General features: G+C 49.6%; 11 protein-coding genes across 11 annotated transcripts; 4 read left to right on the top strand and 7 right to left on the bottom strand.

Annotated features, from left to right (window-relative positions):
* Positions 1 to 670: 670 nt before the first annotated feature.
* On the bottom strand, positions 671 to 1039 carry N7503_011280 (uncharacterized protein; the record flags this gene model as incomplete). Its single annotated transcript, XM_057070826.1, has 1 exon — positions 671 to 1039. One exon carries the CDS (start codon positions 1037 to 1039, stop codon positions 671 to 673), a length of 369 nt encoding a protein of 122 aa, XP_056917437.1.
* Positions 1040 to 1682: 643 nt separating this feature from the next.
* Positions 1683 to 2049, bottom strand: N7503_011281 (uncharacterized protein; the record flags this gene model as incomplete). The annotated part of the gene is made up of 2 exons (XM_057070827.1): positions 1683 to 1744; positions 1782 to 2049. 2 exons carry the CDS (start codon positions 2047 to 2049, stop codon positions 1683 to 1685), a joined length of 330 nt encoding a protein of 109 aa, XP_056917438.1.
* A 2342-nt stretch (positions 2050 to 4391) lies between these two features.
* Positions 4392 to 4685, top strand: N7503_011282 (uncharacterized protein; the record flags this gene model as incomplete). Its single annotated transcript, XM_057070828.1, has 1 exon — positions 4392 to 4685. The coding sequence occupies one exon, from the start codon at positions 4392 to 4394 to the stop codon at positions 4683 to 4685; it is 294 nt and encodes a 97-aa protein (XP_056917439.1).
* Positions 4686 to 4941: 256 nt separating this feature from the next.
* N7503_011283 (p24 family protein) lies at positions 4942 to 5894 on the bottom strand (the record flags this gene model as incomplete). Its single annotated transcript, XM_057070829.1, has 4 exons — positions 4942 to 4952; positions 5071 to 5350; positions 5469 to 5657; positions 5748 to 5894. The coding sequence occupies 4 exons, from the start codon at positions 5892 to 5894 to the stop codon at positions 4942 to 4944; spliced, it is 627 nt and encodes a 208-aa protein (XP_056917440.1).
* A 478-nt stretch (positions 5895 to 6372) lies between these two features.
* On the bottom strand, positions 6373 to 10409 carry N7503_011284 (ubiquitin-specific protease UBP15; the record flags this gene model as incomplete). The annotated part of the gene is made up of 10 exons (XM_057070830.1): positions 6373 to 6479; positions 6536 to 6665; positions 6727 to 8156; positions 8232 to 9180; positions 9242 to 9350; positions 9407 to 9596; positions 9649 to 9806; positions 9862 to 10006; positions 10218 to 10338; positions 10401 to 10409. The coding sequence occupies 10 exons, from the start codon at positions 10407 to 10409 to the stop codon at positions 6373 to 6375; spliced, it is 3348 nt and encodes a 1115-aa protein (XP_056917441.1).
* An 868-nt stretch (positions 10410 to 11277) lies between these two features.
* On the top strand, positions 11278 to 12790 carry N7503_011285 (protein kinase PKP2; the record flags this gene model as incomplete). Its single annotated transcript, XM_057070831.1, has 5 exons — positions 11278 to 11384; positions 11458 to 11577; positions 11647 to 11929; positions 12004 to 12114; positions 12173 to 12790. The coding sequence occupies 5 exons, from the start codon at positions 11278 to 11280 to the stop codon at positions 12788 to 12790; spliced, it is 1239 nt and encodes a 412-aa protein (XP_056917442.1).
* A 425-nt stretch (positions 12791 to 13215) lies between these two features.
* N7503_011286 (YqaE/Pmp3 family membrane protein) lies at positions 13216 to 13812 on the top strand (the record flags this gene model as incomplete). The annotated part of the gene is made up of 3 exons (XM_057070832.1): positions 13216 to 13354; positions 13493 to 13568; positions 13650 to 13812. The coding sequence occupies exons 1-3, from the start codon at positions 13306 to 13308 to the stop codon at positions 13810 to 13812; spliced, it is 288 nt and encodes a 95-aa protein (XP_056917443.1). The 5' UTR covers positions 13216 to 13305.
* A 315-nt stretch (positions 13813 to 14127) lies between these two features.
* N7503_011287 (signal peptidase complex subunit SPC3) lies at positions 14128 to 15044 on the bottom strand (the record flags this gene model as incomplete). Its single annotated transcript, XM_057070833.1, has 2 exons — positions 14892 to 15044; positions 14128 to 14752 (listed from the first exon to the last, which is right to left on the bottom strand). Exons 1-2 carry the CDS (start codon positions 15035 to 15037, stop codon positions 14128 to 14130), a joined length of 771 nt encoding a protein of 256 aa, XP_056917444.1. The 5' UTR covers positions 15038 to 15044.
* A 222-nt stretch (positions 15045 to 15266) lies between these two features.
* N7503_011288 (gamma-glutamylcyclotransferase family protein) lies at positions 15267 to 15949 on the top strand (the record flags this gene model as incomplete). Its single annotated transcript, XM_057070834.1, has 2 exons — positions 15267 to 15294; positions 15369 to 15949. The coding sequence occupies 2 exons, from the start codon at positions 15267 to 15269 to the stop codon at positions 15947 to 15949; spliced, it is 609 nt and encodes a 202-aa protein (XP_056917445.1).
* Positions 15950 to 16182: 233 nt separating this feature from the next.
* Positions 16183 to 20097, bottom strand: N7503_011289 (uncharacterized protein; the record flags this gene model as incomplete). Its single annotated transcript, XM_057070835.1, has 5 exons — positions 16183 to 19122; positions 19178 to 19241; positions 19335 to 19442; positions 19498 to 19595; positions 19813 to 20097. The coding sequence occupies 5 exons, from the start codon at positions 20095 to 20097 to the stop codon at positions 16183 to 16185; spliced, it is 3495 nt and encodes a 1164-aa protein (XP_056917446.1).
* A 262-nt stretch (positions 20098 to 20359) lies between these two features.
* N7503_011290 (eukaryotic translation initiation factor 4E) lies at positions 20360 to 22257 on the bottom strand. The gene is made up of 3 exons (XM_057070836.1): positions 21882 to 22257; positions 21053 to 21802; positions 20360 to 20995 (listed from the first exon to the last, which is right to left on the bottom strand). Exons 1-3 carry the CDS (start codon positions 21914 to 21916, stop codon positions 20800 to 20802), a joined length of 981 nt encoding a protein of 326 aa, XP_056917447.1. The 5' UTR covers positions 21917 to 22257; the 3' UTR covers positions 20360 to 20799.
* Positions 22258 to 22687: the final 430 nt, after the last annotated feature.

The raw sequence follows: 22687 nt of genomic DNA on the forward strand, positions 1-22687 counted from the left end.
AAACAGTCATCAGTCCAGGATGGGTAGAACGAATGAAGAAGGTGAAGTTGAGAGAATGGAAATAGAAAGTTGAGACAGGGCAGAGGGTGTAGATATATGTATATATCTCACCTGTTTTTTTGCGGGTTTTGTGATATGAGTATGTGAATGGTAAGGAGCTGGAGACGATGGTCTGTAGTAGCCCAGTGCATTCAACACAAGCGCGTGGTCGTCTAGACTCGCGCTCAAGGAGAATAATTTTGTCCCGATAGGTATATATCGGTAGACACTGGGTAGACTCATCGAGATCCACAAGATTCTGTATCAAACAGGTAAAGCGCATAGGGATATATAGAGAGGGTGTGTGAAGAAGGGGAACCATTCCACAGTGACACGACTCAAGTCGAGAACACATGAAACCTCAAAGGCTGGAAATGCTGCATCGCTGGAAAGCACAAACTGCAGGCACTTTGCCGCTTAAAAAACTCCTTGGGAACTCCGAAGAAACTCCGTCTCCAGAAGAACATTAAAGGCCGCATCACGGCCGCATTACAGCCACTTCAACACAGCCACTTCAATGGATTAGAGACCTGACCCCTGTAAGGTGCACAAGCGTCAGTCAGCTTGAATCCGTAACATGGAGATGTGACATGGTACCCTTGGAAAACATACTTAGAGTGAGCCACTGCTCTTAATAGCCAGATGTGGCATGGTCCATCACATTAGACTTCATCTGCCCATCGGCGGAGGAACCGGCAGAAGTTGGCGGGGGGCCGTTGGCCTGGCTAGCCAATACACCGTTGGATGAGTTGTCGCTGTTACCGCTGTTGCCAGAACTTTGACTACTGCGGCTGCTTGTTCCGTTTCCACGGGAGTGGCCAGGGCCGTCAAGATCAACAAAAGTCGACATCTGGCGCTGAGTGTAATTGAGCATAGTACGATTATAATCCTCAAGTGAAATGCGAGGGTCAATAGGCTGGTTGGCATCAACAAGATGGGTAGGAGGGCCAGCTCCAGCATCATGGAAGAGAGCCTGCTGCATCTGAGAGCTTTCAGTCATGGTGGATAGTGTCTGCGGTGAGACTGTTAGTTGGAAAGCCCGAAAGTAGCAGTGGTTGTGGTGATTGGGAAGGCAAGTTGACATTAGAGAGGAGATGACCGATGCAGTGAGGCGGAAACCCGTGGACGTTGACCATGGATTCAAGGGTTGAGGGGCGGGACAATTTTTTGAAGTGGGGGCGGACCAGGCAACTTACCTTTGTAAATTGAAATCAGGATTGACTAGACAGGTTGTAAGGGGGCCTTGGAACCAAAGTTGGAAAAAGGTCGAAAGATAAAGCCGTCAAGGTGGAAATCTCGTGGGTAGCAGAGCTCTGATGGGGCCTTGCGAAAATAAAAGTTGTCTATGGGGCCGAAATTATAGGGTTTAGGGTATGTACGGGAAAGGGATAGTTGAGAGGAGGGTACTTCAAGGTAAATATAAGAGAGGAGAGGAGAAAGGGGTGTGTGGGGGGCGGATAAGATGAAATCACAATCGACCTCATTACTCGATGGCAAACCCAGCGCATGGCTGATAGGCCCACCACACGAGCCTATCACCCCGAGAAAAAAAAAGGTCGAGGACGCTCCGTCGGCTAGACCGTACAAGTGACATCATTGGCCGAAGAGAGGGGGTGGAAGGTCGTGAAGTTGTCTGGGCGACATCATACGAACGGTACCTCTCCACCCGTGGGCAAGGGGAATCCATAGCCGCTATCAGCGCGGGCTGTGTATGGCCAGAAAGTCTAAAATTATGAACACACCCGTGTCCACATCGAGACAGCGAGTGGTGCACATGGAGACCCGGTAGTATCGTCGATCCACCGGGGCATAGGCTCCCGATGAGGTCACTAAGGAATGTGTAAGAGTACTGTATGGACCGAATTCAGTGATATCAGAAAGGAGCAGATTTGGGCTGGGGCCCTGCAGATCTGCAACTTGACGTTGACCTGACGAATCATATGGATGATGAGCGTTCAGGCTAGTCGAGCCCATTTGGTGTCGTGCTCCGCCGGGATAGGGTATGCGCATTGCGGGAACGCGAGGTGGGCGTCCCCGGTGGAGCCATGGCTTTACGCTAATCCGGGGGCTTGATCAACAGTTGGTGTCCGTGATCCTTCATGTTGATCAAGCATGACTATACTCAGTTGTCTCCTTTCTACCTTCACTCTGCCATCCATATTCTAGGTGTTCCTGCCGAGCGTGTTTTGTTTCATTTTCGGTGGGTTCCGACCTGAGGCTCGAGAGTGGAGTCAAGCCATGCCGTCATAGTCTGGTCGATCGGACTGTATCGATTCGGCCACCAGACTTTTATGATCATGCAGGAACAAGAGGTTTTGCTTTTATTTTACAATAGCTTCGTATGACCCATTTCCGTTATACGTATATTCAAGTAGAAATTCACAGAAAGCGCATAGGTAGGAAGGAAATTGAGTTCGATTATGGGGGTAAAGTTGGGACCAGAGCGAGAGCGACGCCAGTGGCGACAAGCCAAAAAGTGGAGAAAATGTTCATTTTTCGGTTTTTCACGTATGCCTTAGGCATTCGCGACACCTGACGTCAATTCCTACAGCATCATAACGGTTATATCGACACGCTGTCCATTTGCTGATCTATAAACCTTGATGCACGATATATAATAATTGAGTTAAAATAAATGTTGATGAATACCTCAAAGGGGCCGCCAAATGGAGAAACCTTCCACAATTTGTACATCCTATATCGTTAATAATGCCAAATTTGCTCGATTTGTCCATTACCCGATATGGCTGTGGCGTGCAAAGGGATATTTGATCCACAGAAGCTTCAATCATGTGCACACCCAGAACCACTGCATCGAGTCTGGGGACTTAGGAGAGATCAATCGACGCGACCAGTGACAGCTGGGCTGCGTGCAAAAGACCCAGGGTCCGGAGCTTCACTTATTCGCCATTCGCCATCCTACAGTAGCGGGGGAGGCGACACACGGGGCTCGCATGGTCGGTACCGGCGGATTTCTTTTTCGTACCTCCACTTTGATCCCTGCGGTGCAATTGTTTCCATAAATTTGAAGTCTCTGGAAACTTTCTTCAGGGGATGGTAGATAAAATTCCATAGAATAGCACGGAACATACCCGTACATCGTCAGACGTGGGGCCGGGATGCTCGCTCGCTACATACCCATTCACATTGGCAAAACACCGACGTCAGCGGTTGCATCGCTAGATTGAAGTACCCATCGGAGACGAGGGTTTGTAGGCTGCTGACGCAGTGGCTAGCTGGCATCTTAGCGCATGGACAATCTGCACTGAGATTGTCACACTGGGGGCTAAACTGCTAGGTAGATACCTGCAGAGTGCTAGTGACCTATGAGGCAATGATGCTCGAAGCGCCCAACCACCTATACTCCGCAGACATAACATAACGCATTTTGTGGAGATCCCTACCGCAGTCAACAAACCAGTGTTGCACAGCATTCGCAACTCCGTACGTCGCGCGGCATTGTAAATCGTAGTCGAATCAGAAAAATGAATTATAATGACCCATTCCCGGGATCAATGGTTCTTTGAAGCTTGCCCTATACAGGTAATCTCGAATTGAGATGACATCTCGAAAAGCATTCAATACTGTGTGCTATCAATCTCCACGTCGCACCGCGTTGTGTACCGCCCGGAACCAAAGAGTCCGAGTTTCAGATACGTATGTAGCGGGGTGTCCTGTGTTGAGTGGGCGTTGAGGCTCCCCGCGACACCTGGAGGCGAAAATGACGACCCAGAGGGTACGCTAATGGGGCCCGGATGATATCACTCCCCGCATCATCTATTTCGCAGAGTCGACGTAAACTTGAGGTTACAGTACAGTGCAGAATAATATGACCTCACCGCAGTCGATGGGGAGAAAAAAAAGTCAGCCATGTGGCACGGCGGTTAGGTCATCGCTGCTGCATGGCATGTGTTATACTCTGTAGAGACGCTGACTCCCCCTGTTGCATCATCGTCTGTCTCACTGAGGTCTGATCCTCGGAAAGGAAACTCTTCGTCGACACTGAATTAATTGCTTTCCTTTCATGGTTACCACGCAGCCTCCGTACCTTGCAGAAGGTCTGGTCTAGAACCATAGAAACCTGTTTTGAACGGTGAACCTGACTACAGCGCGAAGGGTACTGTATGTGGGCCTCACTGGCACAAAGCCTTGGTCAAGCATTAAGGTGGGTTGATCTCTTTCTCTCTTTCATCCTTCCACCAAAGACATATGAGAGGCCACTGACCAGGAAATTATTGATTAAGCAAAGCCCGATGACACCAATCTGATGGCCAAAACAGGTCTGACATTTCTGTCGCGACGACAACGGCAACGCTACTCGGCCTCGATCTTACCATGACGATGATTATGACATGACTTTGCCGCCTAAGCATGTCACAAATGGGCGCAACAAGAACCGGCTCAAGCGATCTGAGAGCAAGGTTCCGCGGGACTTCACGGAGACTCGTGCGCCTCACTTCTCATCTAGTCAACTCCGAGTTAGTAAACCAACAGAAATCAGCAGCGGACATTCGTACGAGTTCTCCGGCGAAGACCAGCAACCAAATCCCGATCCCAACCATCCTCCCAGCCCCAACAGTCCTCCCAGCAAACTCCTTGAACTGGTTGCTGCTTGCTACACCTCCTCCGCCACCTGCGCGTCATGAGTAGCCAATGAAATAGTATCGGGGACAGACCGAACAACTTGTGGAGCGATACAATACTAGGGAGAAGGTCCTTTCCACCTGGCGTAGATAACCTGTTTTGGTCCAATGGGGAAATGATTTTAGAGGCTATATCAAGGGACATGGGAATAAACTAGGCCAACACGCTGAAATCTCTCAAGTCTTTGTTTTGAGGAGAGAAATCGCCAAAACATAGAAATAGTAATGCATCATATTATTCAATTCATGCTCATACTCATCACACGTAACCTGTAGGCGGATTATGTTAGCAGATGTTCAATTCAACCCTACCACACCAAATGCACTACTGCATCTCGTATAATTCTTCGAAAGGGGATAAAAAGATGGAGATAAGAGGAAAACTCACCCTTTCTTGCGCCCTGGAAGAAGAAGCGCACAACAAAGACCTGCAGAGCGGCCATCGAAACCATCATCAGCGATTCAATCACGCTGAAGTTGAAGATGCGGCGCTCGGTGCTGCGGACGGTGCTGAAGTTTCGGTTCTCACGCGTGCGGAAGTACTTCTGGTTCCGGGAAATTGTGGACAATTGAGCGGAGAGCTTGTAGATGGATTCCTCCAGGCTGGTGGTTTGTTCAGGGCTGGCACCCTGGCGGGAGGGGAGTTGGGCACGCTGCTCGTTCTCAACCTAAAAAAAAGAAAGGAGATGACATATTAGTAGTTGTTTTGAAGTTATTTCGATAATGTGAGAGTAGGAGTGGTGTTGTTGGTTGTGTGGGGTTTCTCTTGGTACAGGGGCAACGTACAGCAATCTCGAAATCAACCATCTTTTCGGCAAACGTAGACATCTCATTGTTGAAGCAGAACTTGTATTCGCCGATACTCTGCGCCGTGAAGACAAAGTCGCCCTGTCGCTGCTTTTCTTCGGCAGCGACGATCTTGTCGCCTGGAGCTAGGATGGAGTAATCGACATCGAAGGAGCCACCGGATTGAACCTGTACCAGAATTCAATGTTAGTATTCACTTGAAGAATTGCTTGTCGAATGCTTTGGCATAACACGTCAAAGCCCCGGGTGTTGACTGACCGCGAAGTAGAAGGCCACCTTGGCGTTAGCCTGTTCAACCTCAGTATAGAAGCATGCCTTCTCATTAGCCTCGAGACGGTAGGTCAGAGCAGTAGCAGAGACAGACGAGGCCAAAGAGGCCAGGCCAGCAAGGAGTGCGAGCCGCATGTCGAATAATTAACGATGTGAATTGGTGATGCGCGTCAGGAGGTCGAGGATCTCGAGGTTCAATTGTTCTGGCCAGATGGTTGTTTGCAGTGTTTGCACACAAACAAATTACTGTTTCCACACAAATGACTATAACTATAAAGCGGAACAGAGCTATCATAGATTCAACAGAAGACGATACTATATTGATTGAATACATGTCGCCAATATTCAGATTGATGGGCAATTTCCAAAAGGCCCAGGGTTGGAGTGGTACTTTTGCAGCCAAAACAGAATCGTCGCTTCGTGCCATTTGTATCGCCTCTACTCCAACTATGGGACTATAGAACGGAGCGAACAAGGGAAGGTAAAGAAAGAAAAAAGAGGAAGGAAATGACAAAAAAAAGAAATCAATGACTTTCAGGCTGTGGCTGCTCATGTACCGGATCGCAGCATCTCGCCCTCAACACCCCCTAGCGCCCCGTAGAAATTCATTACTTTATCTAATGAAGAAGCTCTCGCTCTTGCCCCAGAATCCACGGCTCTTGCTGGCGTGGTCCAGGCCAAGGAGATCTTCGGGACCAGCAATGTCTGAAAGGATGTCATCTACATAACAAGGTTAGCTCATAAAGTTTCTGATTGAAGTCATCGAATTGACTCACCATCCTCAATATACTTAGCATTCGGGAAGGAGTTGCGGGGAACGATAGAAAACTTTATCTTTTCGAAAGGTTTTCCCTTGATGCCCGTTCGCTTTGAGAGACGTTCCTTAGTCTGCTTGAAGATCTCGCCCTGTCCGAATATTAGCAAATAATACACATCAAAATGTAATAAAAAGAAAAGGGTATCTCACAGGCTTGACGACAAATCTGAAGGGGACTCCATGAGGGCGATTAGGCTCTCGGTCAAAGTTGTAGGCATTGATAATCCGGTCGTCGCTTTCCATAATTAGCTCCTCGGCAGGAACCCGCTCTGCGTACAGTGTGGAGTATTCATTGATCGATGCCACATTGAAGTCCTCGCGAAGCTCCTTGTAAAACTTTCCACCGTGGGCCTCAAAGAGCCTCATATTCTGGAAAGCTTCGTCATCAAGCTTGGTCTTTTGCTGCAGAGCCGAGAGAAGCTCAGAGACGGTTCCATTGCGGGCCACCAGGATCTCAACGGTCTCTTCCTTGGTGATTCCTTCGGTAAGCATTGTCACCTTGAAGCACTTCTTACTTTCATAGTCGCTGAGACTCATGTCCAGGACCTCGTAGTATAGGGCATCCGACCGGTGCATGGTGTAACCATATGTACCATATTGGCCATTGAGAATTTGAGCCAAGGTTGAAGTGATGGATCGCTTGAGGAAAGCCTTGGCTTTGCCAGTGCTCGCCATTACTGGCGCAAACCGCAAATGAGTTGGGTCCACGTTCAAATGTTCACCCACCTTCTTCGAAAATTGGTCGTAAGTCATCTTCCGGCTGAGAGTCAAGGTGAATTCTTCAGTCTCGGAGGCCGTGATAGGAGCAAAGGTGACATCCATACGGTTCAAAAGATAATCGTAGAACTGTCTGGCGTCGGTGTAGAGGGCCGATGCCGGGAGCTCCGACTCCTTTACTGTCCGCTGGAACGTAATGATATCACCGTCCTGGATCTCAGATTGCTGGAACGTCTGCTTAGGCTTCATCACATCGATCATATTGTGCTTGATCTCTTCGAAGAGCATGAACTCGGTACCCACGGGCCAGTTCATCTTCTTGAGAATGATAGGCCCAAGGTCACCAACTTTCTGACTCTTTGAAACATAAACAGGTCCAACGCCGCTCAGCGTTTGAGTGACTGCATCGAAGTTCTTCAAGAAGATCAAAGCCGAGTCGTTGCTGTCAGGGAAAGACTGGCCGTCGGAAGAAACCTCCATCCACAGTCGAAAAGTGTTACCCTTAGTACCGTATTTCGAATAGGCCTCTTCAACGGTCATGTCCGAGTCAGTAATGACTTGGTCAGGCCGAGCAGTCTTGTTCTGCCGGTTGACAATCACCCAGAAGCGGATAGCATCGACATTGAGACCCTGTTCCTCTGCCATTTCCTTCGCAAATTCACCCACTTTCTTCGCCCGGAGAACACGGTACTGGGTGGGTTGCGCCGGGTCTTCAGCGGGAAGATCGGGACTGAACAAATCGAATCCGTGGTGGGACTGGAAGGACTTCTCGGTCAGGACGCCAATGTTCATATACAAGTGGGCCTCTTCTCTCTCCTTCTTGCGACGAAGAGCCTCTGCACGGTCTTCAGCCAAGCGTGACTCTGTGGCGTGGTCAGTATGTTTCTCAAGAAGAATCTGTAAATTTGAAGATTTGGGTTACTGTAAGAGAGGCTTACCAATATGGGATGGGACATCTTCTTTGGTGATTGGAAGCAGAACATCGTCCACGCGAGTCTTTCGGATGTAAACCAGCATGTAAGCGTTCATAGATCGCTTGGTTGAGAGTGTTCGGGTGTATGGCTGACGAACGCCAGCGGCTCCATTGGCCAGTTCATACTCCCCACCATAGTTTTCCTCCAGAACTTCCTTCTCAGTAACACGGTTCACTCGGTCGTCGTCAAAGCGGTACCAGTGTCCATCCTTAGTGGGCTTCAAGAACGCGTAGTAGTGACCGGCGTCCAAGCCGCCACTATGCACTAGGACTCCATGCAGCTCATAGGTCCAAGGCTCGGACTTGTCGGCATTTTCGGAGAGATAGGGAGCAGCATCGAATTCCAAGGGGAAGACGTGTCGGTCGTTCACTTTCATCATAGTAAGAAGATTGAGGTCGTATTCAAATCGCTTAAGATGGAGGTGCAAGACCGGTGGGAAGCTTTCAAAGATCACACCCTTCTTTGCATCTTGCAAGCCATACGGAGAGCCTGCGTCATACTTGTTCTCGCCCTCGAGTGTTTCAACCTGAATGTAGTCACGGAAACTGTCATCCAACGTCTTATTACCTCGAACATTCAATTGAATATCCCAGAAATCCTCCACACGAGAAGATTCATAATCGACGTTGATGCACGATATATAGGTCTTCGTCTTACCCACAAACAGGTCAGGCAAGGCCTTCTCCGCGACTGTACCCTTCATCTTCTCCTCCAATCGCTCCATAAGCTTTCGTGAAAGCTCCTGGACATCCTGCTGCTCAAATGCCTGTCTGGAGTCCCAACCGAAAGACACAGTCAGTTCCGTTGTGGAGACCGCGGATTCATTGGTTTGCAAGTTGTAAAAAAGTCTTTGGAGGGTCCATGCACTGTTTTCGCGAGTAGATTCCTCTTCAGTGGGGATTTGGTACACAGCCTGTGAATGTTAATAATCGGTCAAGAAATTGACGGGGAATAGCGAATAATCCATCCCATACCTTGCGGAAAGCATTGGTAAAGTACAACGATTGCAAAAGCGAGTTCAAATAGCAGGTAGCACCCTGGTTCCGGAGTCCCACCATATCAGTCTCTTTCTTGGAATCGTAACTGAGAAAAGTTAGCCATTGATCCACAATGCGCATTTGGGAAGCTGCAGTGCTTACTTCTGGAAGCTATGCCAGAGAACACCGGTGGGATCCTTAACAACGCGAACATATGCTGTGATGTTGGCCTCATCATCCTGCACCAGTGGCACGCCTTTGCCTTCCCATGCCTCATTGAAAAGGGTTCGGATATCGTAAAATCGGGTGAATCCCCAATCTCCCTCGTCGGCAGTGAAGCGGTGGGTTGCAACTGTATTCACATTAGCTTGATATTTCGGTCCGTATTTTCAAGATATATTCACCATGAGAGACATAGATCGAGGGATCCTTCACGTTTGACAAGACCAGTGCGAACTGCACACAGGCATACCAGTCCTTGGGTGGTTCTCCTTCCCAGGCATGCTCGAGGTAGAACGAGGCATGTTCGGAGTGGTTTCCGTACGGGAAAAAGAGAATTCGCCTAGTTCAAAGTCAATGCTTGCATTTATAGGATTTCTTTCCATGATATCACCCACCAAGGAGACCCGCCGCAGTTAAAGACCGGCCCGTGCAGCTTGCGTTCCGACTTCCTCCAATCCTTGATGTGCCATGTGTGATGAATCTCGTCTTCGGCCTCGAGGTCAGCGGGTTTAGGTAGGACTCGTGCCATCATGGCCGCATCTAAAAGATTTAAATATGCCTCGGTCAGTTGTTAACTTTTCCCGGATGTAACAAAACGCCGAAAAGCCGGATCTTCTATGTTGCAGCCCCAGGCCGTTGGAACTCTGATCGGTCGCATCCGTGTGAACCCGTTCCACCTGGTCGGCCGGGCCATGCTTGTTATGATCGGGTTCCGCGGCGGCAGAGGGGGAAACAAAGCAAAGAAACCTACGGTCAGCAGCAGAAGGCGCAGGCTCAGGCTCATCGGAGCCTGAGCGAGAGACGACGACAACATCAGTCTTCTCATTGGGGTATTGTTCATAGTCGTCGACAAGCATGTCGTTCTCCGCAAGCTGGGGCCTAACGGTTAGATCTGCAATGACGACACACGCGAGGGGCACGGTCGGGAACTCACGTTTTCCATGGCGAAAGCGCCCTCCCGTCCAGCCGGAAGGCACTTGTCGGAATGGAGAGGAAGTTGACTGGAGAAAGAGGTGGGGGGAAAGGAAAGAGGGTGAGAAGTGCGGACTCTGGGGAGGAGGTTGTCGGGAGGAATTTCTTGCTGAAGCAGCAGATTGGAGAGAGCTAGCGGTGGCGGAGCCCTCGAAGGCTCGGCAGTGATTTACAGGAACAAGCTGAGAGAAGCAGGTGATGGAGAAAAAGAAAAAGGTGAAAGAGAGGAGAATCAACAAGATTGAGAAAGATCGAAGGAAGAATTATTGTCTTTGATTTATGATTTGATGTTTCTTTCTTCCAAGGAACAGTAATTGCATTATCTTGCTTTGGGTTTCCTGGCCCTAATACACACTACCGAGGCAGCTATACAGTGAAAATGATACATTTTTACTTAGGTAGGCCGTCTATACATCGTATGGTGTGATAGATGGGATGATGCTTCTATTCCATTATATTCTATCGTCTCGAAGCCCTTTCTTCACTGTAGCGTCATTCCCCGCCATCTGGTGATCCTGCCTGGCTAATTGGTTTTGTTCTTCAGCATATGATGGGATAGATCGGCTAGAGCAGCATTAAACACGAAGCTCAGCATAGTGAACAAACACTCACGCCAAGAAATTGCAAGTTATTTCTCATGATCTCGAGATAATCAATTAAGGAAGGAAAAGATAGAAAGAAGAAGAAGAAGAAGAGTAAACTACTTCCCATAGACAACCAAGGCGGTGAAAATCACATCTGGATCGTATGGCTCACCGCCCGAGCACATGCAAAGGCACCAAGAGCTCCGAAGGTCTGATTCAGGCTTCGAATAAACTGTTTCGACTGCATGGAGCACAATGCAGTTACGTTCAAGAGGCTGGCAGGCTCTTCGTTGTGCTCCCAAACCACGCTTTTATTCTTCATCCCAACCGCCACCATGGCGACCCGCCTCCGCAGTGGATGAGTATGTGACTCCGCACTTGGAAAGTTCTTGCATGATCCACCCCGAAACTGACTGGAACTGTTGTGATATCTAGATGGGTGGAGCGCCCTATCCGCCCCATTAGTCTTCGCCAGTTGACCTTCTTTGGTCGTACATTAACCGAGCCACGGCTGATCAGTTCGGCAAATTATGTGCGGACTGAGCTACCCACCCGGTATGTTTGGGCCAATTCAACCCTAAGCTCGGGATAGCTTGCATAGAGCTAACTACGTTCCCTGGGCAGTCTGGCACACCGACTGCGAGATATTCAGCAGCTGCCATACGTGGTAGTCTCCAACCCCCACCTATCCCTCGTTTACGAGTTGTACTACAAGGCCTTTGAACGATTTCGAGTGATTCCTGAGATTTGCAGCTTGGATGATAATGATCGGTTCTGCGATGTGCTTAAAGAGATGCTAAAGGAGCACCTGGTGGTCATCCCCAACTTGGCCACCGGGGTCCTGGAATGTCGCGAGCTATTTCCACCTGATGAGATGGATCGATTTATGAACACCCTGCTGCGAGCGGTATGCAAACAAACCCCGATCTTGAGTTGGTTGGCCGGTGACATCAATACTGACGTCCTGTGCTCTGGATCTAGAGGATATCTCGTCGCGTTATTGCAGAGCAACACCTAGCATTGACAGACACCTTTAATTCCCCATGGCATTTCCCCGACTCGCACGAACGCACAGATATGAACGCAGACTTCGTAGGCGAAGTCTTTTTTGAAATGCAACGCAAAAGAGGTAATTGAGCGTTGCGGGAAGGTGGCACAAGACCTGATGCGACAAACCACTCAATCCCCTCAGATCCCTACCATTAATGTCCAGGGTCATTTGAACGCCACGTTCCCATACATCTTGAGCCACTTGGAATACATTGTTGGTGAGTTGCTGCGCAACTCGGTGCAGGCTGTGATCGAGAAGTACCACGATTCTTCAGCACCGCCGCCACCAATCCAGGTACTTATATGCGAAACCCCTCAACACGTCATCATGCGCATTTCGGATCAGGGCGGTGGTATCCCACGTGAGATCCTACCCTATCTGTGGTCTTTCAGCAAGGGACCCCGGACACAGACGCGGCTAGAGAACCTGGGGCGGGTCCCTGCGATGGCTGCCACAATGCAGGAGTTAAAAGTGGGTGGGCGCAAGACAGAACCAGTAGGTTATCATGAGGGTTCCCTGGATTCTCTGACCTCACGACCGCCAAACCTACGATTAGGTATGGGCCTGCCGATGAGTCGGGTCTACGCTGAATACTGGGCGGGCAGTCTGGAATTGCATAGTTTGGAAGGCTACGGGGTGGATGCTTTCCTGCAGATCTCGAAGCTAGGAAACAAAAACGAGCAAGTGACGACACGTGCAGCCATAGATGCTGTGTGAGGGGATGAACCCTGTTTTTTATCATCTATTCCAATACGCGTGTACTATGTGCCTTGTTCTGTTCTCTGGGTGTACAACGTACGGCTATACTTAGTCCACTCAAATGCTCGCGTGAGGTATGTTAGGGACTACCTAGGTATACCTCGGCTGCCTGTTATCCACCGTGGTAAATTGGCATCGAAGCGACAACCCACTTTGTATCTCCGGTGTACGTGTGTACACCAGGCACGAAGTAAGCGGATGACGTCATCCAAGCTATCAGCCCTATTGACCTTGTGTGGACCAAGCCGCCATGCTCTACTAAAACAAGGTTGCAAATCTGACCCCCCTCTGACGTCTTAACTGCCGATCATGAAACGCCTCAATTTGCCCAGGGATGACAATACTCCTATATATATCTTTGTCCTCCTCTTCACCATTATCCTACTCAGCTTCCTAGCAACTGCCGACTTCAAACGCTCAGGCCGATCCGAACCCGAAGAACAGTAAACACCAGACATCCACACACTTTCATCATGGCAGGCGCCTGTTCAATGATCTGTCTGATTGTTATCACTATTTTCAGTAAGTGGGAGTTGCTCCGAGTGACTTTTTGGAAGCTCCGCGCTATAGCTACCGCAGGTAGTATATTGCGGAGAGCTTACTCTACAAACTCTATGGAGGTCAACAGCGCTTTAAGATTTGAATGCTAACGAACAACAGTTCCTCCTCTCGGTGTCTTTCTCACTGCAGGCTGTGGTGTTGACTTTTGGATTAACGTACTCCTTACTATTCTGGGGTGAGTAACAGATCCCGCGCTTACAGCCCGTTGTAACGAGGGCCCCTCCATCCTGGACGCACCTTCTAATTCGTGACATAGATACTTCCCTGGTCATATCCACGCCTTCTACTTAGAATACGTCTATTATCATCGTCGCAAGCAAGATCCCATGACCCGCGCAACTCAACGGCCAGCGCCCGGTATCTATTCGGATCGCGTCCAGAACGGTGGTCACTCGAACCGGAACTATGGTACGATCTAAGGATTTGAAACTCCTTGATGCACCTCATTATTATCTGTTACGAGCGATTCCATTATGAGTAATGGTGTGGTCTTCTTCTTTGCTCTGGCATTGGGAATCCAATCCCCAATGCCGGATATCCTTTGAGCGTATCGAGTACCCTAATAGCGAATTGAGCTTACTTATACTTAATGCACTGAATTATTGACTGCCATTTAATCATTCCTGTTCTCACAAGGGTAGATATTTTGTTCTTTTGATAGCATAGGAACCCAAAGAAATATGAAAGACGAATATCTAAATATTGCCCAATAAAATGCCCATTGCTTCAAATCATTAAACAGTCTCAGCTTGACCCTCAACCTTCTTTCCCTTCAAGGCCGGGAAATCAAACACCTCACTCTTCACGACCGTCCCCTCCGTCCGAGGGAAAGCCCCAGATCCAGGGCTCCACCATAAGGCTCCAACCCACGGCTGCACATTCCAACCAACAGACAAAGTAACATTCTGGCGCTCAGCCAACAAGCCCGTAATATCATTAATCTGATATTTGGCCTTCTGCCCTCTAAGTCTCAGAACGCCCGGTGCAGGCTCCTCCTTCGCGTTCGCCTTGGCCTTCTTGCTAGCCGCTGCCTTCGAGCTGCTGCGCTTGCTCTTCTTCACGGAGTCGGGCGAGATCTTCGCCACAATCGAAGTGGGGAGGGCATCTAGCGCCTTCTCCTTGAGCTTATCCCAGGTGTATGGGGAGGTTTGAGCAGGAATGATAGCATCCCAGATGACAGCCTCGGAGTCTCGGAGGAGAGTGTTGGGGTCGTTGGATGAGGAGTAGGTCGCGTAGACGTAGACGAAGACTTGCTTGGTGTTCCAGTTGAAGAGGGGAGTTAGGTCCGCATCGAGGTCGAAGCGGATCTGGGCATATTCGGAGCGTTTGGTGGAGTAGTAGTGTGGGCGGCCCTTGACACTGGATTTGGGTACGTGATTAGCTGGAGATGATCATGGAATGGAGTCACAACTCCATGTGTGAGCTTGAGAAGCAATCGCCTTTTGATGGTCTTTATGTCCTCCTGATATGGGTCTCTGGGGTAGAGTAAATAACTTACACCTGGACATTCTTCAGGTCCACGGACGTCGTCGTAGCGGTCGTGGGGAATAAGAGTGTCGAAAGCGCAGCTACGGCAGCAACCACACAAGCGACGGTGGTAAAGAAGCCGAAGACGGCCTGCGCGCGGTTGAGAGAGGAATGCATCGTTGCGACAGGGTCGTGCAAGTAGGAAAACCGGGGCGCGGATGAAGCCAGCTGGGCGTGTTTGGGGCTTATCGCGATAACCGATAAGCTCCCCAAGTATGACTCGAGTCCCTGAACGGAGATTTTGTTATTTTATCTTTCGCAACTTATCTTGCCGATCAAGAAGGATTCCTTGGGAGCTCTCATATAATCTGCCATCATTGCTGGAGTGGGATCTATAACCACAGCAATGGGCGACCATGTCCTATTCTTCTACGGTAAGAACCCGGCCCCCATAGCTCCATATCCCCCAATAGGCAATTACAACGAATCATGAACTAACAACCAGCAGGGACCCTGATGGCTCCTCAGATACTGCACCGTGTAATACATGGCCGTGCAGATCCAGAGCACTGGCAAAAAGCGCTTCTGACCTTTCAGCCCGCCGTGCTGCACGGCTACCGGCGCCATCGAGTGCGGGGCGCAGACTACCCGGGCATCATTCGAGCATCCGATTCTTCACAATCTACAGAACAACCAGAAAAAGAGCCAACAAATGGAATTGAGGACAGCAATTTGGCTCGAACATCTGTCCTTGGAACCCTTGTCTCTGGCTTGACAGACGGAGACGTTCACCGTCTAGATATCTATGAAGGAAGCGAGTATGCCCACGAGAAGGTTAAGGTGCGGACATTGAAGGAGGCGCTGCATCAAGAACAGGAGTATGAACACAGTAATCCAGGCTCTGGTAGGAATCTTCGCGATGTTCTTGAGGCCGCTGGGGCGGAGTTTGCGGATGAGAACGAGGAGGTAGAAGCTGTGACTTATGTGTGGACTGATGGTGCGGAGAGACTGGAGGGTGCGGAGTGGGATTTTGAGACATTCAAGAGGGATAAGATGGCTTGGTGGTTTGATGATGATGATCAGTGGTAGGTTGACTTTGCTTTGGAGATATCTGTATTTCGTAGAACGTGATGAGAATAGAATTGCTAGGAACACGGAGTGCATTGTGTAGACCTACAGCGCCCTAGAACTATGGTTGGAGACTCCCAGGGGCAGGCTTGAACAAACGCAAATACTAGCTCTAGACCTGGGGATGCCATGTTGAATAATAAATGTTTCATTTTATAAATGCTTAGGGTAACAAGGGCTAATGCTGGCAAATGCTAATGGTTCTCCTGGATCATTTTAGAATTCTCAGGCCGATCAGGGCTCGTTGGCTGTCGCTCTTCTTCTTTGTCCTCCTCATCATCTTCCTGTCCCAGCAAAAACGAGACACGTCGCTGATCAGCCATGACCGAGCGGCTGTCCTGTTTCTTCTGTTCTTCATACATGTCATCCAAGAACTTGCGAAGCCGGATTCGGAGCATACCAGATCCGAGGGGAGGCCAGTCAGCCTGCGCATCCATATCACGCTGCAGCACTCTCGTGATAAAGTTGTCAGGGTCCTGCACGAACTTCTCGATGTATGCAAGCAAATAAAGCCCACAGTCGGAGAAATTCGGCTGAAGTGGGATTTGTCGAGCGCGCATGCCCTTGATTTCCTTGGGGTCGACTTCGACGCCACGCTTCGATGCAGCTTCCAAACAAATGTAGTCACGTAAATGTTTGATGGTTGGTGAACGAGACATATCAAGGGAGTCGAAGGTGATGATGATTGGGGGACTTGGCTGCAATTCAAGACCAGGTTTTCCTTTCTTGTTGGTCTTGGGACTAAACTGGCTGGCAGCAGTAGTGGGATCTGTTCGATCCCAACGCATACCGGGGATTTTTGGGGGCGGCGAAGCTATGTTCTCTGCGCCGTCAGGCCAAGAACCAGGCGAAGAATTGTCTTGCATCTTTTCTTTGGATCCTGGTGTTGAGGTATCCACCTCTTCAGTGGCTGCTGAATTTTCCTCTTCCACAATTGTTGCAGAAGTCATAGACTTACATGCTTCTTGTGCGTCTGTAGTGGTATTCGTTGCAGCCGAAACCGGCTCAGGCTCTGGAGACTCTGGGATTTCATGCACCTCACTTTCAGGCTGAGTCGAGACTTCTTTGTCGCTCACAAGAGCAGAGGACTGGTCCACAGGGCCAGCAGAAGCAAGATCCAGACTCGGCAAATTGCAAATGATCGCAACGTACCAATGCACATCTTGGTTGATGGGGACGACAATATAGTCATAGCTGAAGAGATCGATGTTGCGAGTCCATTTCTCAACGGCACTGTAATCGATTCCACGACCTTTTTTGAGTGTTGCGAAAAAGTAAGAATTGAAGAAGTAAGTTCGTTCCGCGACATCCTTGTTTGTGCGTTGAAGGTGATCCTCCAGGAAGCGCAGATAGAAACCGATAAGATTATCGTTCAAGAATTCATCCTCACGCAGGCGGTCTCGATCCTCAACGCTGACCTCTGCACGCTTCTTCCCAATTCGAGGATAGACCATTGGCTTCTTCCATTTCTCTCGATTTTCGTCTTCTGCCTGTAGAAGTTTTTTGGTGAATTGGCTATGGTGACTGTCGACACTGGCATCGGTGAATGTCCGTCGTGTTGATCGTGTTTCTCGCTCAGATGGAGCTTGGGTCCCATAAGACTTTTTGACAGGAATCTCAACGCCAGCGTTCGGGTCAGGCTTCCCGCCACTTTCATGAGCTCGCGTTTCCGTGGTACCATCCCCTGTTTTTGCAATGGAAGAAAAATCATGTTTCATTCGCTTGCTGCCGGGCTCATCGACCGAGCCCTGCAGGCTGGACGAAACCTTCTGACGTGTAGATGATCTTGCAGGAGGTGCTGAAATCGAGTCGAGATCCGGCAGAGGTCTTTTGGGATGATGATGTTTTTGAGCTTCAAGCTTGTGGTTTTGAAAAGCCCTGTCAAAGTTACCATTATGATTTGCAAAAACTTTGTCCATGAAATCCCTGCTTCGCCAGTTAGTCGCCTTCAGACCAAAGAAAGATTGTAGTAATACATACGGCTTCTTCTCAAGAGTCACGATCGGCTTGAGATTCAAAGAGCTAATAAACTGGTTTTTCATTTGACAATTTGAAAACTCCATGTCGACATTTTCACCCAGTGGTGAGGCACCTTTCGACAAGAATAGACACAATTTGGGACTTGGATCCTTTCCGTGTATGATTCTGACCACTTTGCGGAATTCAATTGAAACCGGCGCCCCCGTGCCGAGGATGTCATCTTCAATTTCGATTTTCTGATGATCGTGATTGATATAAATGGTGGTCTTGCTGTCATTGACATAGCTTTTTGTGCCGTCACAGCCACATTGCAGATGTATGATATTAAGTCGAAGTCGGGTTGCATCTGAGTTGTTGTGCTTTCGTTTGGCCTTCTTCTTTGATCCTGTAAAGTTGGTAGGCACAATGTCTGTGGGTGAACTTCGGTCCGGAGATACAGAATGTTCTTTGGTTGCGAGTCGAGCTTGAGTTTGTCTCTCATCAATATTCGTTGGGATAGGCTGGGTTGTAACTTCACCCTGGAGTTCGTCTGAGCTTTCAGAATCGGATCGTCGTTTCAGTCCATTCCTGTTGACCGAAACAGACTGTGTGGGCTTTGTTGGAGCAGCAGTCTTTTCCTTCAAAATTGGTATCTCAACGGCATCAAGAACAGACGGGGCCAGCCCTTTGGTTCCTGATTTCGCATTGGGAGACTCCATATTGCCTGCTTTGGAGCGTCGTTGTTCAGTTGCTTGAGCAGTAAACCTTTCGTCGGGAGATTGTGTAGAGGTCGAAGTCTGGCGGTTTTGTTGTCGACGAGCACGGGGGCTCTTATGAGAGACCCGAACACTGTTCTCCACTTCACGATATTCACCCTGCCGAAAAGGGAGCGCATGGTTCTTTGATTTTGTGGAAAATTGGCTTGATTCGGGTGAGAGTCGAGAAAGTGAATGTGTTGGTGGAGAGAGGGGATCATTCACTCCCTTGTCGAGAAATTCACTAACCCCATCTTGACGTCGCCTCTTGTTTGGTCGATTGGACGGTTCAAACGCATCTTCCAAAACTGGTAAGTCCCTATTAGGGACAGGCTTGTTTGCCTTGCCCCGTGCACGTACTGGTCCACTCTCGCGTGAATTGCTAGATATTCCGTCGTACGCTCGAAATGCCACATTTGACTGACATTCCACATGATCAGCGAATACTATCTCAAAAGCCAAAGGTTGTACCTACGCCGGGGTTTTTATTCCGGTTCAGCATCGAAGCACCGGGTTTAATCTTCACGGCATTTTTATCCCTATGAGTAGTGTGATTTGATCAGCGCAAGATCCGCAAAAAGATTCCTCCAAAATAGATGAGTGACTGAGAAAATTCCGTCTGAGAGACATACTTGACTCTCGAGCCCGAACCCAACAAGCGAGCCTCGGCCCTTCGATCCTCCTCCTGGGCTCCATTTCGTTTTGAATCCTGATTTGACATCTGCGGTGCGTCACCCAACCTGTATGGGATAGATATCAGCACATGCCAGCTGCTGGGGAGAGGCGCATAATTACGGGGCGGTGGAGTCTATGATAGACTGGAGAGGTGAAGACCGCAATTGTCCACGAGTGGCTGCAGGTCCGTCTGTTGTAGAAAAAGTTCTGGCATAACTCTGAGTTGTCTGTTAAGAGCAATAAGTCCCATGGTATTTTAAGAGGAGCTAAAAAGTAACAGGACTGGGATAAAAAGCAAAAAGGGAGTGTGTTGGACGGAGAGATTCAGAGATCTTAGATGCTAAGTCCTGATAGATTCGGCGGAACGTGACCAGTAAACCCCCAAGCAAACAAATGCAAGCGGGGAAGCGCATCATAAAGCTGAAAGCCACACACCTGATCATTAACACCAATATCTTGGTCCCGGGCCGAGTGCGGCGAGAAGCGAATATGGCGCGGGCTGTGATGATTTCTCTCAAGATCCGAGGTAAGAGGGAGCTGATGCCGGTCAAAATTTATGCGGCGCCGAGGCCCAGCTGGAGTCGGGGAGGGTGAACGGCGCGTGGAGAGTGGATTGCTGCGGTGTGAGGGCTGTTGGTGCTGCGATTGGCGATCGGCGGGCTGCTGGCGACGCGGTGACAAGCTGGCGATGAACTCGGAGAGGCTCCCGAAGAAAGGCATACGAATAAGCAGCAGCCTATGGCAGGACCGAGCACGGCAGCGGTCCCATCCTCAGTGATCCTTCTAGCTTTTTGTCCTTTCTTTCCGGTCACTTTTTCCTCTTTGGATAAAGATTCTTGCTTGTGGTTATCGCCTATCGCCGGGCGGTCAGGGTCATACGCCAGGTTTGTCAGGCAGAACTATGGGGTGTACATGGGCGCCAAAGCCGCTTACCGAATACGTTACGTCGTTCACTCAGTAGCTAAACGCCGTGACATTGGTGGTCATTGGACTGAAATAGAAATAGAAAATATACCTTGGTATATTCATATAGCTCGAGTCAGACACTCCAATACATAACTGAACTTTGGAGCCACAACTAAATGAACATACTACCTACAGTTAGATAGACTTATAGAACGGACCTGACCACGCCATCTGCAGATTACAGCTGCACTTTTCGCATCAGGGAGAAGAAAAATAAACATCACGCATGATCGAAGGCAGATAGAAGAAAAAGAAAAAGAAAAAAAGGGACACAAACTAGACATAAATGAGTTTCACTCAAAGACATAGAATTCAAATCAAACCGCTGAGTTCGCCTCGATGCCCCGCCGTCCCCCAGACCCAAACGCGTCCCAATGAGTAAGTGCATAAAAAAGTGTTTTTGGTTTTTGGTCGGCTGTACTATACAGGGCTCAAGGCCACAATCCAGAGGGGCAATTATGAGGCCTTCTCTGAATCATCATGGCCGGCACGCCGCCGCTCAGAGCCCAGGTGAGTTCCGGGATTGGCAGACGAAGTGGCTTTCTCGTGACGAGCTTGATCAATGGCAGAGCGCTGGGCAATGCTATCATCGTGACTCTTCCAAATGATGTTGGTGTCGAGCGGGAAGGCGAGCAGACGCTTGATCGTTTCTCTGTCAAAGAAATTAGTCTGCTGCATGACGGCTAATAGAAAGCGTTTCAACCCATACCTGATCTTGATGTTCCGCCCCCCATCAATCCGCGTCCATACGCTCAGCACATCCTCGCCACCCCGCACGCTCAGCACGGCACCGCAGACTTCATCCCCAGCCTCGGCAAACTGGTCGCCCACCATCGCCAGCAATAGATCCTCCCAGTACCGGTCCGCCACACCTTTCTTCAATCGCACGATCCACTTGCCGCCGCGCTTATTCGCCTCATCCTCCCAGACGGGCCGAATGCCCTTCTTGAAGATGTGGTAGTCCGACACAGTCGGCAGCAGCGACGGCCGCTTCAGATGCGAGTATACGGCCCAGAAACTCTCTACCGACGATATCGACGCCAGCGGCACCGTCGACTTCTCATAGTCCGAGTACTTGGGTGTAGGCGGGCGGTACCAGACAATCCAAGTCGACTTGAGCGGGTGCTCCCCGGGCCCAGACATGGAAGCCTGATCCATTTCTTTGGCTCGGATGGCATCCTCCTGCTCTGCGGAAGGATCGCGCTTCTCACCAGGAGTCTTCACTTCTGACTTGGGGGTGCCGAACGAGGCGAATGCACCCGAGCCGAGGCCGAAGGCGGATGAGGCATTGATTGAGGGAGAAGAGACCCCAGTAGACATCGGGGATACTGCGTTAAAAGGATTGGAACGGCCGTGGGAGCTGTCGGGGCCGAATCGTTTGATGGATGAGCGGGGCATGTCGACGCGGGCACCGTCCTTGCCGTCGGTTCCGGACATGGACAAAGACAGTTTGGAGGAGCTGATAGAGGAAGGAAGAAAGCAGGTTAGTTCTATGGCGGTTCTTGAGCGAGAGTGAAAAGACGTATTGTCCCGCTTACTTTGCTCGACGAGTCCACAGATTGGCATTATCCATCGCGGCGGGTGTGACTGCCCGAGACACGAGCGGTCATCCGGGGAAATAAAAGAGCTCGGAGAAGACGACAGGGCACCACAAGATACAGCTCTCACAAGTCCGATCAGTGACGTAGACAGTTACAGGGTCCTAAATTGAGCGTGAAAAAACGCAAAGTGGGTGGGATGGCGGCGGAGGATGCGGACGGAGGTGGCGGGCGGAGGGTATCTGAAAGCGCAGGGGATTTGACGAAAAGACAAAGAAGTTGAAAAGCGGGAGATCGTCGGAGAAGTGTTGGGTGGGAGGGTTTCGGGCAAGAATCAGAGATAGAGCGGGATATGAGGGTTGGAATTGGAATTGCAAATGGAAATGGAGTTGGAGACTCGAACGCAGAAGCTCCATCATAACCAATCAGATTTGATTTCGGCTGCCGCCCGCACCGTCTATTTTCCCGAAGCACCTTTTTAACAGAAACTTTTTTCTTCGCTTTCCTCTTCTTTTTCTTTTCTTTACGCAAGACCACCAACTCAAATCAATGCCCGGAAGCTTCATTCTCTACTGCCCGGTCATTTCCGATGAGTGAGTCAAGAGTAAAATGTCGCATCTAAAACCATCATCACGAGGGCTCTTCGGAGCATCCCAGGATTTGTTGATGACCTGATTGACGAGACATGATCTTTTGATTAGTTATAGGGTACGTTTTCCATAGAAATCCAATTTCACGATCTAAATGAAGAAACTCCTTGAGCTCTCTGGTAATCCGAAGTCCCAACCGCCCTTGATTTCTACCAG

Source organism: Penicillium pulvis (genome assembly GCF_028828015.1).
Source record: "Penicillium pulvis strain IBT 33274 chromosome Unknown scaffold_8_segment0_segment0, whole genome shotgun sequence".
NCBI classification, from domain to species: Eukaryota; Fungi; Ascomycota; class Eurotiomycetes; order Eurotiales; family Aspergillaceae; genus Penicillium; species Penicillium pulvis.

What these genes read in the sequence shown, in the direction of transcription:
- N7503_011290 (XM_057070836.1), bottom strand. Translation starts at nt 21,916, where the DNA reads ATGGATAATGCCAATCTGTGGACTCGTCGAGCAAA. An exon ending in CTGTGGACTCGTCGAGCAAA is followed by an intron (nt 21,803 to 21,881) that starts GTAAGCGGGACA and finishes TTCCTCTATCAG; the next exon opens with CTCCTCCAAACTGTCTTTGT. An exon ending in GGGCGGAACATCAAGATCAG is followed by an intron (nt 20,996 to 21,052) that starts GTATGGGTTGAA and finishes TTTCTTTGACAG; the next exon opens with AGAAACGATCAAGCGTCTGC.